The following is a 17,483-nucleotide window of genomic DNA, read 5'->3' on the forward strand; positions in this document are numbered from 1 at the left end:
CATTATTGCTGGACTATTAAATCAAAGAACCTCGTCATCTTCTGGAGGCATGTGTTTGAATGCTGCACAGCAGATGGTGGAATTTGAATTCAATAAAAATCTGGAAGTAAGGGTCTCATGATGACCATGAATCCATTGCTGATTGTCAAGAAAATCTATCTAGTTCACTAATGTCCTTATCTGGTATGGTCTGGCCTACATGTCACTTCAGAACCGTAGCAATATGGTTGACTCTTAACTGCCATCTGGGCAATTAGGGACAGACAGGAAATGCTGGCTGAGCCAGTGGTGCCCTTATCCTGTCGCTGAATATTAAAAAAAGAGATCCAGAGCTTTCAGGAGTGAAATAAGAAAACAAGTATACAATAGTGGCAGACATGTGGAGCTATCGTGCACAAAGAGCAATCGTTGTAAGATTAGTTAATTTTAGAGAATCAGAGTCATAATTGTTATGGTGCAGAAAGGAGGCCATTCAGCCAGTGTGTCTGCATCAGTTGTATTAGCTAGTTCCAAACTCAACACCATTTCTATCCAAATATTCATCTGCATGACATTTCCAGGCAGTGCATTCCATATCCTAACTACTCACTCAATGAAAAACTTTTTCTCACATTACGCTTACTTTTTCCTTACATCATTTAAAATCTGCGCTGTTTCATTCTTTTTTTCTTTTTATAAGTGATAATAGCTTCACCTTTTTCTATTTTTGCCAGCCCACTCATGATTTTGAAAACCTCTGTCAAAACTCCTCTCTGCTGCCTTCTCTCTAAGGAAGAGTGCCAACTTCTTCAATCTACCCTCATCTCTGAAATTTCTCATTTCTGGAACTAACCTTGGAAATCTCTTCTGCACTCTCTCCATTGCACAGAACCAGAGGAACACTGAAAATACGAGCAAGAGTATGTCTTTTAGCCTTTCAAGCCTACTCTGTCATTCATGATGATCGTGGATGATCACCTAATGCAATGGCTTAATCGCACTTTTCCCTTATACCCTTTGACCCCTTTAGTGCCAACTGCTAAATCCAATGCGTTGAAATCTTACATTGCTTTCTGTGGTAGCGAATTCCTCAGGCTCACTACTCTCTAAGGTGAAGAAATTTTTCATCATCTCAGACTGGAATGATTTACCCCCATCTTTCGACTGTGACCTATGGTTCTGGACTCTCTTGCTATCAGGAACATCCTTCCTGCATCTACCATGTCCACTCTCATTAGAATTTTATAGGTTTCTATGGATTCCCGCTTCCCCCTCCCTCTCCCCCTCTTCCTGCATACTAACCAACAAATCATTATCTTACATAAGTACATCAGGGTAATAGAACAGAATGCAGAATGTAGTGTTACAGATATAGAGAATGGGCAGAGAAAGATCAACACTAATATATGAGAGGTTTGTTCACAAGTCTGACAACAGCAGGGAAGAAGCTGTTCTTGAATCTGTTGATATGTGCTTTCAAATTATTGTATTTTCTGCTCAATGGAAGAGAGTGTAACCAAGATGGGAGTGGTCTTTGATTATATTGTCTTCTTTCCCAAGGCAGCTGGAAGTATAGACGGAGTCAATGGAAGGAAAGCTGGGTTTGTGATGGACTAGGCTGCCTTCACAACTCTCTGTAATTTCTTGTGGTCTTGGCTTTAGCAGTTGCCAAACCAAACGGGATAGGATGCTTTCTATGGTGCATCTCTAAAAATTGGTAAGAGTGCCAAATTTCCTTAGCCTTCTGAGGAAGGAGAAGTGTTGGTGTACTTTCTTGACTGTGGTGTCAGTGTGGATGGACCAGGACAGATTGTTGGTCATCCTAGGAACGTAAAGCTGTTGACCACCACGACCTCAGTTCGATGTAGTATTTTTAAGCAAAATGCATGGATCAGAGTTTCAAGAGTTTGAGATCTAGGGATAGGATTTATGAACATCTGGATAGGAATAATGTGATCAAGGATAGTCAGCATGGTTTTGTGAAGGGCAGGTCGTGCCTCACAAACCTTATTGAATTCTTTGAGAAGGTGACTAAGGAGGTGGACGAGGGGAAAGCGGTAGATGTGGTGTATATGGATTTTAGTAAGGCGTTTGATAAGGTTCCCCATGGTGGACTACTGCAAAAAATATGGAGGTATGGCATTGAGGGTGAGTTGGAGGTTTGGATTAGGAATTGGCTGGCTGGAAGAAGACAGAGGGTAGTAGTTGATGGTAAAGGTTCATCTTGGAGTGCAGTTACTAGCGGTGTTCCGCAAGGATCTGTTTTGGGACCATTGCTGTTTGTCATTTTTATAAATGACCTGGAGGAGGGGCTAGAAGGTTGGGTGAGCAAGTTTGCGGATGATACGAAAGTCGGTGGAGTTGTTGACAGTGAGGAAGGATGTGTCAGATTACAGCAGGATATAGATAAGTTGCAGAGCTGGGCAGAAAGGTGGCAAATGGAGTTCAATGTAGGTAAGTGTGAGGTGATTCACTTTGGTAAGAGTAACAAAAAGACGGGGTACTGGGCTAATGGTCGGATACTTGGTAGTGTGGATGAGCAGAGGGATCTTGGTGTCCATGTACACAGATCTCTGAAAGTTGCCACCCAGGTAAATAGTGCGGTGAAGAAGGCATATGGCGTACTGGCTTTTATCGGTAGAGGAATTGAGTTCCGGAGCCCTGAGGTCATGTTGCAGTTGTATAAGACTCTGGTGCGGCCGCATCTGGAGTATTGTGTGCAGTTTTGGTCGCCATACTATAGGAAGGATGTGGAGGCACTGGAACGGGTGCAGAGGAGGTTTACCAGGATGTTGTCTGGTATGGTAGGAAGATCGTATGAGGAAAGGCTGAGGCACTTGGGGTTGTTTTCATTGGAGAAAAGAAGGTTTGGGGTGACTTGATAGAGGTGTACAAGATGATTAGGGGTTTAGATAGGGTTGACCATGAGAACCTTTTTCCACGTATGGAGTCAGCTATTACGAGGGGGCATAGCTTTAAATTAAGGGGTGGTAGGTACAGGATAGATGTTAGGGGTAGATTCTTTACTCAGCGAGTTGTGAGTTCATGGAATGCCCTGCCAGTAGCAGTGGTGGACTCTCCCTATTTATGGGCATTTAAACGGGCATTGGATAGGCATATGGAGGATAGTGGGCTAGTGTAGGTTAGGTGGGCTTGGATCGGTGCAACATCGAGGGCCGAAGGGCCTATACTGCGCTGTATTTTTCTATGTTCTATGAAGCCAACTTGAATGAGATGAAACAAGAAAATGTCCTCAGCAAACTGAGAAAATCTGCTGATGGGTAGAAGAGCTGATGAACAGTGGAGGATATTTATAGAAACATTTAATACATACAAAGCCAGTTTATACCCCTGAAGGGAGTGGCTCCACTTCAAGCAAAAACAGCCATGGACAATGAAAGAGTTAAGGGACAGCTTAAAACTAAAAGGAATGGCTTACAAAAATGCAAAAAAAGCACAGATCCTGCTCGATGAAAAAGATACAAACTCCAGCAAAGGGCCACAAAGCAGCTTATGGAAGTAAATAAAAGGATTTTGGAAAGAAGCTTGTCAGGAAATATCAGTCAGGAAGAAGAAATTTCATATGTAAACGGAAAGTCGATGGTCAGGAGCAATGTTGGCCAACTAAAGGCTGAAAGTGGGGATATTGTCAGTGACTATGGGGAAAATGGCAGACATGTTGAGTAATTACTTTGCTTCAGTATTTACAGTGGAGGAGGAGGAGGTCCTGAGGAAATTGATAGTCTGTTGGGGCAGGAGCTTGAATAAAATTAGTGTAAGTAAAACATTATAGCATGGTAACGGGGAAATGAAAGGAATTAAAGGGTGACAAATTCCCAGGACCTGACAGTTTTTAGTAAGGGTGTAAAATGAAGTCGGGTAGAAGATTGTAGACACCCTAACTATAATCTTTGAGAGTTCTCCAGTTACAGGAGTCATCCCTCTGAACTGGAAAATTGCACGTTATTGCATTTTTTAAGAAGGGCAGAAGAGGAAAACTAGGGAATTACAGACTTGTTCATCCAACATCTGAATTGGGGAAGTTGTTGGAGTCTGTAATCAAGGATGGAATATGTGAACATGTTGAAAACTTGCAGTTGACTGGGGGAGAGTAAGCATGGATTTATGACAGGTAGGTCATGCCTGACAAATGTCATTGAAATGTTTGAAGATGTGACTAACATCATGGACAGGGTAATGTCTCTCGGTACTGTTTTTAGGGACTTTCAAAAAGAATTTTCATTGAAGTTCCACGTTAAAAATACTGTTAACTATGATAGAAGGCCATGTAATTGAGGCCACTCTACTGACATGACTGAGAAATTAGTTGCGTATCAGGTGACAGAAAGTAGAAATTACGGGTAGGCACTCAAATTGACAGGATGTGACCAGTGGTGTCCGCTAAGGATCTGGTTTTCGGCCTCAATTATTTTCGCTATTTATTGATGGCTTGGATAATGGCATGGAAGATTAGATTAGCGTCTAAAGCCCATCTAACCGACACTATTCCATTTTCGTCCATATGTCTATCCAATGATCATTTAAATGTCCTTCAAGTTGACGAGTGTACTACTGTTCCACACCCCTACTACTCTGAGTAAAGCAACTACCTCTGACATCTATCTTATATCTATCATCCCTCAATTTAAAGCTATGTCCCCTCGTGCTAGCCATTGCCATCTGATGAGGCTACTCCCTGGCTGGTCATAGTGCCACGTCCTCAGGATGGTTTCTTTCTGGCTCCCCTTCTCTTGTTTGGGTTGTACCTGACAATTTTGGCACTATGACACACTCACTTACACCCATGGTACTGGGCTTCTCGAGTCCAACACGCTGACCTCTTGTAGCCTCGCAGCGCCAGGACCTAAGTTCGATTCCAGCCTCAGATGACTATCTGTGTGGAGTTTGCCTATTCTTCCTGTGGCTGCGTGGGTTTCCTCTGTGTGAGGTTTCCTCTCACAATCCAAAGATGTGCAGGTTAGATTAATTGGCCATGCTTTAAATTGCCCATCGTGTTCAAGGATGTGTAGGTTAGGTGCATTAATCAGGGGTAAATGTAGAGTAATGGGGAATGGGTTTGGATGGGATGTGTTGGGCTGAAGGGCCTGTTTGCACATTGTAGGGATTCTGTAAATAAAGAACCCTCCGAATTTGCATAATTCTGTTCACCTATTTAAGGTGGCCACAAATTGGACGACGGACTTTCCTTCATGCTGTACCTGTTTTTAAAAACAGAAATGTTCAGTGATCACCAGCGGTTTGGGTGTGAAATCATTTCCTAACATTTTGCCTAGCTGTTAGAATGTCTCCTCCACTGGTTTCTCTGGTTGTATCAGATTCCTTCGGTTTTGCTGCTGATGGTACTGTAAAACGAAATGGTCTGCTGATATCCTGTACCACTTTCTTTGCCTTCTGTGCATCAAATCCAATTTTCTGACTTTATCAAACAGTATCTAGCGGTGTTCCGCAAGGATCTGTTTTGGGACCATTGCTGTTTGTCATTTTTATAAATGACCTGGAAGAGGGGTTAGAAGGTTGGGTGAGCAAGTTTGCGGATGATACGAAAGTCGGAGGAGTTGTTGACAGTGAGGAAGGATGTGGCAGGTTACAGCAGGATATAGAGAAGCTGCAGAGCTGGGCAGAAAGGTGGCAAATGGAATTCAATGTAGCTAAATGTGAGGTGATTCACTTTGGGAAGAATAACAAAAAGATGGGGTACTGGGCTAATGGTCGGATACTTGGTAGTGTGGATGAGCAGAGGGATCTTGGTGTCCATGTACACAGATCTCTGAAAGTTGCCACCCAGGTAAATAGTGCGGTGAGGAAGGCATATGGCGTACTGGCTTTTATTGGTAGAGGAATTGAGTTCCGGAGTCCTGAGGTCATGATGCAGTTGTATAAAACTCTGGTGCGGCCGCATCTGGAATATTGTGTGCAGTTTTGGTCGCCATACTATAGGAAGGATGTGGAGGCACTGGAACGGGTGCAGAGGAGGTTTACCAGGATGTTGCCTGGTATGGAAGGAAGATCGTATGAGGATAGACTGAGACACTTGGGGCTGTTTTCATTAGAGAAAAGAAGGTTTAGGGGTGACTTGATTGAGGTGTACAAGATGATTAGGGGGTTAGATAGGGTTGACAGTGTGAACCTTTTCCCGCGTATGGAGTTGGGTATTACAAGGGGGCATAGCTTTAAATTAAGGGGGGGTGGATATAGGACTGAAGTTAGGGGTAGGTTCTTCACTCAGCGAGTCGTAAGTTCATGGAATGCCCTGCCAGCAGCAGTGGTGGACTCTCCCTCTTTATGGGCATTTAAGCGGGCATTGGATAGGTATATGGAGGATAGTGGGTTAGTGTAGGTTAGGTGGGCTTGGATCGGCGCAACATCGAGGGCCAAAGGGCCTGTACTGCGCTGTATTCTTCTATGTTCTATGTTCTATCATTACTTCAAATTGCCTGCCATTTTGTTTTCCTGCTGGCGGGAATTCTACTTGCCACTCAAGTCTAGTTTCTCTTTGCAGCCCGAATCCAACAGTGAACACTTTCTGCATCGGTTGCATCTTCACCAACGGACTCCTCCTTGGTATCGCCAACAGCTTGAGTCGCCTCACGACTGCTCTCTGTGACGACTTCAGTAGCTCCTCCTGGGTGTGTACTCCCTTCTTCAGTCTCCACTCTTGGCCCATATCCCGATGAGACCCTTCTTTCCTGGCACTGACCGCGACCGGAGTCCTCTGAGACCAGTTCCCTCGATGTTACCTCCTTCAAGCATTTCCAAAGTCTGAGCAATGTCTTCTCTGGACAAAATCAAAAGGTGTTTGTGGACTGGATCCCATTCTTGTTACCATTTGGATCCTGGAATAATAAACTAAGTAGACACTTAATAAATATGAATAGGAACACTTTACTGACAATACTCACACCTCCAGAGCTGGTTCCATAATGGTCCTAAGCTCGTGCCCCAACTGCATACATAAGTGTCTGTCAGCATCACTAATGTGTCTGATGCTACTTTAGCATATCTTCGACCATAAAGACTAATGCAAAATATCTATTTAACTTCTCTGAAAATCAGGGCGGCACAGTGGCTCAGTGGTTAACATTGGTGCCTCACAGCACCAGGGACCTGGGTTCAATTCCAGCCTCAGGAATTGTGGAGTTTGCACATTTTCCTCGTGTCTGTGTGGGTTTTCTCCCACAGTCCAAAGATATGCATATCAGGAGAATTGGTGGTTAGCACTGCTGCCTCACAGCGCCAGTGGAGTTTGCACGTTCTCCCCTGTGTGGAGTTTGCACGTTCTCCCCGTGTCTGCGTGGGTTTCCTCCCACAGTCCAAAGATGTGCAGGTCAGATGAATTGGCCATGCTAAATTGCCCGTAGTGTTAGGTAAGGGGTAAATGTAGGGGTATGGGTGGGTTGCGCTTCGGCGGGGCGGTGTGGACTTGTTGGGCCGAAGGGCCTGTTTCCACGTTGTAAGTAATCTAATCTAATCTAAAAAAAAAGATAGAGCAGATAGCCAGCGACTTTTCCCCAGGACCTAAATGGCTGTCAGGAGGGGTCGTAATTTTAGGGTGATTGGAGAAAGCTATAGGGGAGATGTCAGAGGTAGGTTCTTTACAAAGAGTGGTGGGTGAGTGGAATGCACTGCCAGTGGTGGTAATAGATTGAGAGACATTAGGGACATTTAAGGGTCTGCTGGACAAGCACATAGATGGCAGTAAATTGAGGGGTATGTCGGTTAGGTTGATCTGAGGTTAAGATAAATGCTCAGTACAACATCGTGGATCAAAGGGCCTGTACTGTGCTGTACTGATCTATGTTCTGTGGTGTGACACTGTATCAACCTACGCAGATTAATAAGTTTGCAAATGCCACTAAAATAGGCAGTGTCGTGGACAGTGACAAAGCTTATCAGAAATTGTGGCAGGTCGTTGATCAGTAAGGGAAATAGGTCGAGATATGGCAAATGGAGATTAAAAAAGAGAAGTGTGAGCTCTTGCATTTTGGAAAGTCAAATCAAGATTGGAGTTTCATGGTGAATGGTAGGGCCTTAAGGAATGTAGTGGAACAGAAGAATCTTGGAGTTCAGGTTCACAGTTTACTGAAAGTGGTGTCCCAGGTAGACAGGGCAATGAAGAAGGCTTTTGGCACACTGGCCTTCATCAGTCAGGGCACTGAGTATAGAAGTTGGGAAGTTATGTTGCTGTTGTACAGGCCATTGGTGAGGCCGCACTTGGACTATTGTGTTCAGTTTTGGTCACCTTGCTATAAGAAGGATGTTATTAAACTAGAAAGAGTGCAGAAGAAACTTACAAGGATGTTGCCAGGATCAAGAGTTATAGGGAGAATTTGGACAAGCTTGGACTTTTTTCTTCAGAGAGGAGGAGACTGAGGGGGATCTTCTATAAGTGAATAAGATCATGAGACATGGATAGGTGAATGTACTCCATCTTTTTCCCAGGGTTGGGGAATCGAGGACTAGAAGGCATCAGTTTAAGGTTAGAACGAAAAGAATAAAAGGGAACCTGAGGGGCAACTGTTTTACACAGAGGGTGGTACGCATATGCAATGAGCTGCCAGCAGAAGTGGTCAAGGTGGGTACATTAACAGCATTTAAAGGGTGTTTGGACAAATACATGGATAGGAAAGGTTTAGAAGAATGTGGGCCAATTGCAGGGAAATGGGGTTAGTGTCAATGGACATTTTGGTCAGTTTAGGCTGAAGGGCCTGTCTCTGTGCTGTAGGACTCTATGACACAGGGAGAATGTGCACATTCCACATAGACAGTCACCTGAGGGTGAAATCGAGCCAGGGTCCCTGTGAGGCAGCAATGCCAACCGCTGAGCCATTGTGCCACCCAATACGTATCATTATCTTAATTGAGCCTTTCTGTTACGTCTTCAAAAATCACCAGCAAGTTAGTTAAACAATTGCCTCTTTATGCTGACTCTTCCTATCAATCCATCTTTTTTCTGTAACTACTAATTCTCACTTTCTCATTTGCATGATTGTTTCTAGAAACTTCCATACCACAAGGTGAAACTGACTGTTCTGGATTATCCTGACAACCTTTCTTGAACAAGGCCATAATTCTGGTAATTCTGCAGTTCTTCTGGCACCTCTTCCAAGTTTGAAAGAGTTTGGAAGACTGAAAGGTTATGGTCAGTGTCCTTACAATTTCTCTCCCCTTATTTCTTTCAAAACCTTGAGTGCATCTTATTTGATCTTGGTGGTTTGTCAGCTTGAATTACAAACAATTTATCCAAGTCTATTTCAGTATTAATTTCATTGGAGGCAGTTTAGGGAAGGTCCACCAGGATGATATGGAGGGATTGTCTTGTGAGTGAAGGCTAAACAGGTTGGGACTTGACAACTGGAGTTTAGGAGAATGAGAGGGATCTTGTTCTTAAGGGGCTTGACAGGGTCAATGGGGAAAGGATGTTGCCTCGCGTGAGAGTGTCTCCAACCAAAGGGCATGGTCTCCGAATAAAAAAACTAGGCGACACGGTAGCTCAGTGGTTAGCACTGTTGCCTCACAGTGCCATGGACCTGGGTTCGATTCCAGACTCAGGTGACTGTCTGTGTGGAATATGCACATTCTCCCTGTGTCTGCGTGGGTTTTCTCCGGGTGCTCCAGTTTTCTCCCACTGTCCAAAGATGTGCACGTTAGGAGAATTGGCCATGCTAACTTGCCCATGGCATTCAGGAATGTCTTGGTTCGGTGCATTTGTTCAAGTGAATGTAAAGTAATAGAATAGGGGATCTACTCTTCGGAGGATCGGTGTGGACTTGTTGGGCCAAAGGGCCTGTTTCCACACTGTAGGGATTCTATGATTCTTTAACTGCCAATGTAAGACTGAGATAAGTAGGAATTTCTTCTCAGTTGTGAGCCTTTACAACTCCTCGCCACAGAAAGCTGAGGGGTATTTTTAAGGCTGAGATGGATTCTTGACCAGGAGAAGAATGAAGAGGGAGGGAAGGAAAATGGATATAAAGAATATTGGATCAGCTATGATCCTACTGAATGGTGGTGCAGGCTCAGGCATTGATCAACCTCCTCCTGTTCCACTTTTGAATGGTCTGAATTGAACAAGAGAATATGCTTGGCGGTCTAAATGGCCTGGTCCTGTTCTTCTGTTCCCTTTACAAGTTGCTGCAACTTCTTTGAAAGCATGTCTATCAAGACAGTTCCTGTCAAGAAAGCAAGTTTTGAGGAATATACAGACCTGGATTTTCATCCTGGAGGTGGGAAATCAGGAATTGGCCATTTCTTGCCATTGTGATACTGCCTCCTTCTTGGTAATGCCTGCTTCCAATCTTTTCATGATGGAGAGACAGGAACAGGCTGGAGCTGGGACCACTGCTTCCTGAGGCAGGTGTGCTCTGGAAACACAGGCAGCTGGATGCCAAGGCCAGAAAACTAGAAGCTCAACTGTGTTTGATAGGAGATCATCCCGGTTCAGTAGATGACTGTGAGGCCCCTAATCATCAGCATTTCCCCCCCTATCCCTTCCTCTTCTGGCTTAGCTATTGAATTATTCAAATTTATTGTCACACTGACACTGGGCTTTCTCCACCACACCACCTCTTGTTTACTGAGATCTCTTAATGAAATCTTGGTGCATAATTACACCTGGTTGCTTCTTAATCTCGAACCCAAATATTGTGAATATGCATATAGGCATAGAATCTTGAAGCAGAAGCAGGCCTTTTATCCTTGTGCACCAACCCTTCCATTTGATATGCATAGCTGATTTGATAGCGGCCATGACTTTCCTGTTTAGCCCTTGTATTCTTTGATCCTTTGGGAGGATGATCATATTTCCCAAGTCTCAATTCTTTGAAGTGAGATCCGAACCCGTGACCCTTGACTCCAAGGTGAGATTGCTACTCAACAAGCATTTGCTGAAAGTCATGTTGTTTTGCCATTTCACTGAATAACTCCTTTTTGTTTAAATTCATTTATGGGATTTGGGTGTCACTGGCTAGACCAGCATTTATTGCCCTAATTTCCCAGAGGGTGGTTAAGAGTCAACCGCATTGCTGTGTGTTTGGAGTGACATGTAGGCTAGACCAGGTAGAGTTGACAGATTTCCTTCTCTAAAGGACATTAGTGAACCAGATGGGTTTCCCCTGACAATCAGAAATGGTTACATGCTCATGGGTAGATTCATAATTGCAGATTATTATTGATTTCAAGTTCCACTATCTGCCACGGCAGGATTCAGACCTGGCTCTCCAGCTTAATATTCTAGTGATAATAACACTTGGCCATCACCTATGCAGTATCCGTCAGTATGGTCCAGCTGCCATAAGTACATTGGAACCTCACATGGCATTCCTACTCTCAGCTTCTGGTCAGTATGAGTCAGGGACATTAATGCTATTGTCATTGCCCAGTGGAGTAGTGTCACAGTATTCATGCTAATATCAATGCCGCAGTAGAATGAGGAAGGAGATGTGACTAACTTTTCCTTCTTTGTTATCAGAACGGTGCGCACTTGGGATATGAACAACGAGAAGAAACATAAGAGTGTTTTCAAGCCACGCTCCATGCAAGGGAAGCGGGTCATTCCCACCACATGTGTGTACAGCAGGGATGGCAAATTAATTGCTGCAGCATGTCAGGATGGCTCTATTCAGATTTGGGACCGAACAGTAAATGTGAGTGTGGCTTTGTCCAACAGCAGTCACTTCATGTGGTCAGGGGCATAGGAGAGCTCTTTCTGTTACATAGAAATCTCATTATTATGTGGAAAATGTGAGTGATGCACAGTGGCAGATAGAAAAGAGGAGCTGAATATTATTTAAATGGAGAAAGACGACAGAAAAATACCAAACACGGATTTGGGAATCTTTGTTCAGGAGTCACAAAAAGCTAACATCCAAATTCAGTGGGTAATAGCGAAGGCAAATGGAAGGTTAGCTTTTATTTCAAATGAATGGGGTATAAAAGTCAGGATATTTTGCAAAACTTGTACAAAACATGCCCATGCCTCCAACTGATCCGTATCCTGCTGTATCTTCTGACAATCTTCCTCACTATCGGCAACTCCACCTATCTTTGCATTGTCCGCAAACTTTCTAATTAGACCAGCTATGTTTCATCCAAATCATTTATAAGGACCACAAACAGCAGTGATCCCTGTGTCACAAGCACTTGTCACAACCCTCCATTCTGAAAAGCATCCTTCCAATCCCTACCCTCTGACTCCTATCACTAAGCCAGTTCTGTATCTATCTTACCAGCTCACCCCTGATACCACGTGACTTCACCTTTTGTACCAGTCTGCCGTGAGGGACCTTGTCAAAGGCTTTTCCCTCCTCAGTCATCGTCATCACCTCTTCAAAAAACTCGATCAAGTTAATGAGGCACAATCTCTCCCACACAAAATCGTGCTGTCTATCGCTAATAAGTCCATTTGCTTCTAAATGCATATAGATCTTGTCCCTGAGAAACTTTCCCAATAATTTTCCTGTCACTGATGTGAGAGTCTCAGGCTTGTATCTTCCTGAATTATCCCTGCTACCCTTCTTAAACAATGGGACAACATTGACTATTCTCCAGTCCTCTGGGACCCCACCTGTGGCCAAAGAGGATACAGAGATGTGTATTAGTGCTCCAGCAATTTATTCTCTTGCCTCCCTCAATATTCTGGGATAGATCCCATCAGAGGCTTGGACTACTTTCTAAATGGGGAGAAAATTCAGAAATCTCTCATGCAAAGGGACTTGGGCGTTCCAGTCTAGGATTCTCTGAAGGTTAATTTGCAGTCACTAGTTAGAGTCAGTAGTTAAAAGGGCAAATACAGTGTTGTCATTTATCCCGAGAGGACTAGAATTTAAAGCAAGGATGTACTTCTGAGGCTTTATAAGTCTCAGCTCAGACCACATTTAGAATATCGTGAGCAATTTTAGGCACCTACCTCAGGAAAGATGCATTGGCCCTGGAGCAGGTCCAGAGGAGGTTTATGAGAATGATCCCAGGAATGAAAGACTTAACATATGAGGAACATTTGAGGACTCTGGGACGATACTTGATGGAGTTTAGAAGGATGAGGGGGCATCTGATTGAAACTTTCAGAATACTGAATGGCCTGGACGGAGTGGATGTTGTGAAGATGTTTCCATTGGCAGGAGAGATGAGGACCCAAGGCCACAGCCTTAGAATAAAGGGAAGACCTTAGAAGAGATATGGAGAAACTTCATTAGCCAAAGAGCGGTAAACTTATGGGATTCATTATCACAGAAGGCTATGAAGGCCAGGTCATTGAGTATATTTAAAACAAAGGAAGATAAGTTCTTGATTGCCAAGGGAATCTAAGATTAGGGGGCGAAAGTGAAAAATTGGGGTCGAAAAGCCTACCAGCCGTGATTGAATGGCGGAGTAGACTTGATGGGCCAAATGGCCTAATTTTCTGCTCCTATGTCTTATGGACCTGGGGACTTATCTACCTTAATGCTTTTTTAAGGTGCACAATACCTCTTTCTTTTTAATAGCAACTTGTCTTAGACACTCGACACTCTCTTCCCTGTGACCATACTCCACCAATTCCTTCTCTTGGTGAATACCGACGCAAAGTATTCATTTAGGACCTCACTTTCCTCTTCTGGCTCCACACATAGATGCTCTCCTTTGTCCTTGAATGGGCCAGCCCTTTCCCAGGCTACCCTTTGGCTTTATATATATATGTAAAAAATTTTGGAATTCTCCTTAATCCTGTTTGTTAATGATTTTTCATGACTTTTTTAGCCCTTCTAATTTTTTGTTTAAGTTATTTCCTACTCCAAGGGCTTTATCAGTTGCCCTCCTCCTAGACCTTATATATGCTTCCTTTTTCTTTTTGATCAAGGTCATAACATCACTGGTCATCCAAGATTCACAAAACGTGCCATACCTATCCTTCATTCTCGCAGGAATGTGCTGCTCCTGAACCCTTAACAACTGCCACTTGAAAGACTGCCACATGTCTGATATGGTTTCACCCTCAAACAGCTGCTTCCAATCAAAGTTCCTCAGTTCCTGCCCAATATTCTTGTGGTTTGCCTTCCTCCAGTTTAACACCTTCACCTGAGGATTGCTGTTATTCCTGTCCATGAATATCTTACTGCTCACGTTATTATGGTCACTAATCCAGAAATTGAGGGTTATGAGGACAAAGCACGAAAGTGAAGATTATTGAATGGCAGAGCAGACTCAATGAACTTAATGGGAGGAAGTGAAGACTGCATACTGGAGATCAGAGTTGAATGTGTGGTGCTGGAAAAGCACAGCCGGTCAGGCAGCATCCAAGGAGCAGGAGAATCAATGTTTCTGGTCCTGATGAAGGGCTTATGCCGAAAACATCGATTCTCCTGCTCTTGGATGCTGCCTGACCTGTGCTTTTCCATCACCACACTCTCAACTCAATTGCCTGAATGGTCTGTTTTTGTTCCTACGCCTTATGGTCGTGGATTTCTCAGTAGTAGCACTTTGACCTGAACCAAGAAGCTTAAATGTTTAAATTTGACTGCATAGGGTCACTGTTGGAAAGTTAGTACTTTGGGAGCGCTGCCCTGTTGGTGAGTCAGCGCTGAGGAATTGCTGCAGTGTCAGAGGGTCACTGTTGAGGGAGTGCCACATTATCACAAGTTTTAAGATGAGAAGGGAGATATGCAAATGGGTTCAGAGGGGTAATTTTTTTCATACAGAAGGTGGTGAGTGTCTGGAATGAGCTGCCAGAGGTAGTGGTGGAGGAGAGTACAATTAGGTTATTTAAAAAATATTTGGACAGCTCCATGGATGGGACAGGAATGGAGAGATATGGACCAAAACAGACAAATGGCACTAGATTAATTGGGCAGTGTGGACAAGTTGGGCTGAAGGGCCTGTTGCCAACCTGTAAACTCTTTGTTTGTAAGTGCTGAAATTTGGTTGCAACATTGAACTGAGACCCAATACAGACGTAAAATCTCATAATCTAAACTCTTTCCTGCCTTCACCAGGAGACTGCATTTTCCTTGAGCTTTTTCCAAGCTCCTAGTTTCAAAGAGACTAACCTCCTTCATCCTAAGCCCTATTGCCATTGCATTATCGATTACCAAGTTTCCTTTTCTGCTCACTGTGATAATGGACATTATTCATTGTTCTCACGTGTCAGGCCTTGTCATTCTTTCCTTTACATCCGTTGGCATTCAGACTATTCCTTGTTAAAAAAAACAACTTTGGACCTCACTGTCAATTACTGATCCATCTCTAATTTCCCTTTCTTTTCTAAAGTCTTTGAATGTATTGTCACCACCCGGATCTGTTCATATCTTCCATGTTTGAACCAAGAATTCCATGTCAGATTTCCGTTTCAGCCACACCACTGAAACAGCTCTTGCCAAAGCCACAATTCCACCTGTGAAAGCTTGGTATGTCTGCAACCTTCAACGCACTTGACCATGTCAGCCCCTTCAGCGCCTCTCCATCATTGTTTAGCTTGGTGGTACAGTTCGCTCTTGCTTTCATTGTTATCTCTCAAATGATAGCCACAGAATTATTTGCAGTGGCTTCATTTCCTGCTCCTGCACTATCACCTTTGGTCTCCCAAATTTTCTGGCTTTGGCATTGGTTTTTACAGTCATTAATAAGCAACTATGTCTCTGTCTCCATTAGTGCATCTCTGTCTTTATCCTTAATTGGTTCAATCAGTCTTTTGACAACTCTTGCACTCTTCACCTTTGGATTCACTTTTGTATGAAGCACCATTTGGAACTTTTCAGACTGAGCTTCTCAGTACGAATGCAGAGTTTTCCAACTTTTGACAGGAGAAATGGGCTAGTTATTGAACTCCACTATTCATGAACCCTCGCAAAACTGCAAATGTATTATTTATGCATCAAAGTGGTGAGTTCGATTCTCTTTATTCCTGTTAGTGAGAACAAAAGAGATTTTCACCAGGGTTCTTCAATGAACTCAAAAATAACTAGTTTATTTAGAACAAGCTTATTCTTAAAAAAATGATAAAATGGGGTACTGTCCAGACTTAAAATATTTTGTTTCCCCTTTACCACTTGACTCCCTAACTGTGGGATCATGGAGAAAAGGCAGGAATGTGAAGTTGAAGATTGAGATCAGCTCTGATTACATTGAACAGTGGAGTGAACTCTATGAGCTGAATGATCTACTTCTGCTCTGACATCTTATATCCACAGACACATTCATGAATTGACAAGACAACACAGGCTTGCAGAGATATTGTGAGGTTGAACTAAAAAGAAGCAACACCCCTCTATGTTAAGGGTCAAATTTAGCATGCAGATGTGTTGACCTCTCAGGATTTCTTTGATTTCCTGTCAACAAGATCTGATTGCTAGCATCCCAGGAGCAGGAAAGTCAACGTTTCCGTCTGAAACGTTGACTTTCTTTCTCGTCATGTGCTGTCTGACCTGCTGTTCTTTTCCAGTTTTATGTCTCTTGACTCTGGATTCCAGCATCTGCACTGCTTACTGTTTCCAAGATCTGATTACTGACAATTGCAGAATCCTGGGCAATCTTCAGAGTAGAATTCAGGTTCAAATGGGAAATTGAATTTCTGATAAGTGAAACAAGTTTTTAAAAATGATTTCACAAGAGGAAAAGCTTCCTCACTAGTTTTGCTTTAAAGGTTGTTTCCTTACTGACTATGAAAGAGAGAGAGAGAGAGAGCATGAGAGAAACTACTGCTTCTCCTTGCAAGCTTCACTCCAACTGCCACATCTAGGTGTGTTTGGAAAAAGCAGTTTATGTTCGTGATGTGTTGCAAGGCAACCTTCAACACAGATCCAAGCCTTCTCCAAATCGGTTTTCTGTGCGATTAAGCCATAAAATTCCATCTCTGTTATTTGCATTTTGTTGTGCATATTTCCAAAATGATTTATTTTTCCAGTAAATAGCAAACAATCCAGTGTCCTTGAAACGTGACTTCTTGTAATCAAGATAAATCTCTCTTCCACCCAGTAATATCCAAGCAGTTCTGAATTCTAGTTTCTCATAGTCCATGCACATATATCACACAAAGGGTACAACCATAGGTTACAGCACAGAAGAGTCCATCATATCTGATGGGTGGCAAGTGGTTAGCACTGCTGCCTCACAGCGCCAGAAACCCGGGTTCAATTCCTGCCTCAGGCGACTGACTGTGTGGAGTTTGCACATTCTCTCCGTGTCTGCGTGGGTTTCCTCCGGGTGCTCCGGTTTCCTCCCACAGTCCAAAAATGTGCAGGTTAGGTGAATTGACCATGCTAAATTACCTGTAGTGTGAGGTGAAGAGGTAAATGTAGGGGAATGGGTCTGGGTGGGTTGCGCTTCGGCGGGTCGGTGTGGACTTGTTGGGCTGAAGGGCCTGTTTCCACACTGTAAGTAATCTAATCTAAAAGGTATCTGTGTACAGTTGAATAAACGAGCTGGCTCATCGAATTCCACTTCCCCACACCTGGTCTGTAGCCTTGTAAGTTTCAGTGCTTCAGGTGCATATCTGGGTTCCTTTAAACATGCTGATG

The 17,483-nt window shown here is 43.4% G+C and overlaps 1 protein-coding gene across 1 annotated transcript in view; it reads left to right on the forward strand.

Moving 5' to 3' along the window:
- Positions 1–17,483, forward strand: part of wdr70 (WD repeat domain 70) — a 196,605-nt gene that overhangs the window by 72,702 nt on the left and 106,420 nt on the right. Inside the window, exon 10 of the mRNA XM_087975431.1 lies at positions 11,468–11,642. Within this exon, the coding sequence (XP_087831557.1) occupies positions 11,468–11,642 (175 nt within the window). The remainder of the gene's footprint in view (positions 1–11,467; positions 11,643–17,483) is intronic.

This window comes from Chiloscyllium plagiosum, unplaced genomic scaffold, assembly GCF_037043375.1.
Source record: "Chiloscyllium plagiosum isolate Xiang-an unplaced genomic scaffold, Cpla_swu_hap1 HiC_scaffold_2, whole genome shotgun sequence".
In the NCBI taxonomy this organism is placed as follows: Eukaryota; Metazoa; Chordata; class Chondrichthyes; order Orectolobiformes; family Hemiscylliidae; genus Chiloscyllium; species Chiloscyllium plagiosum.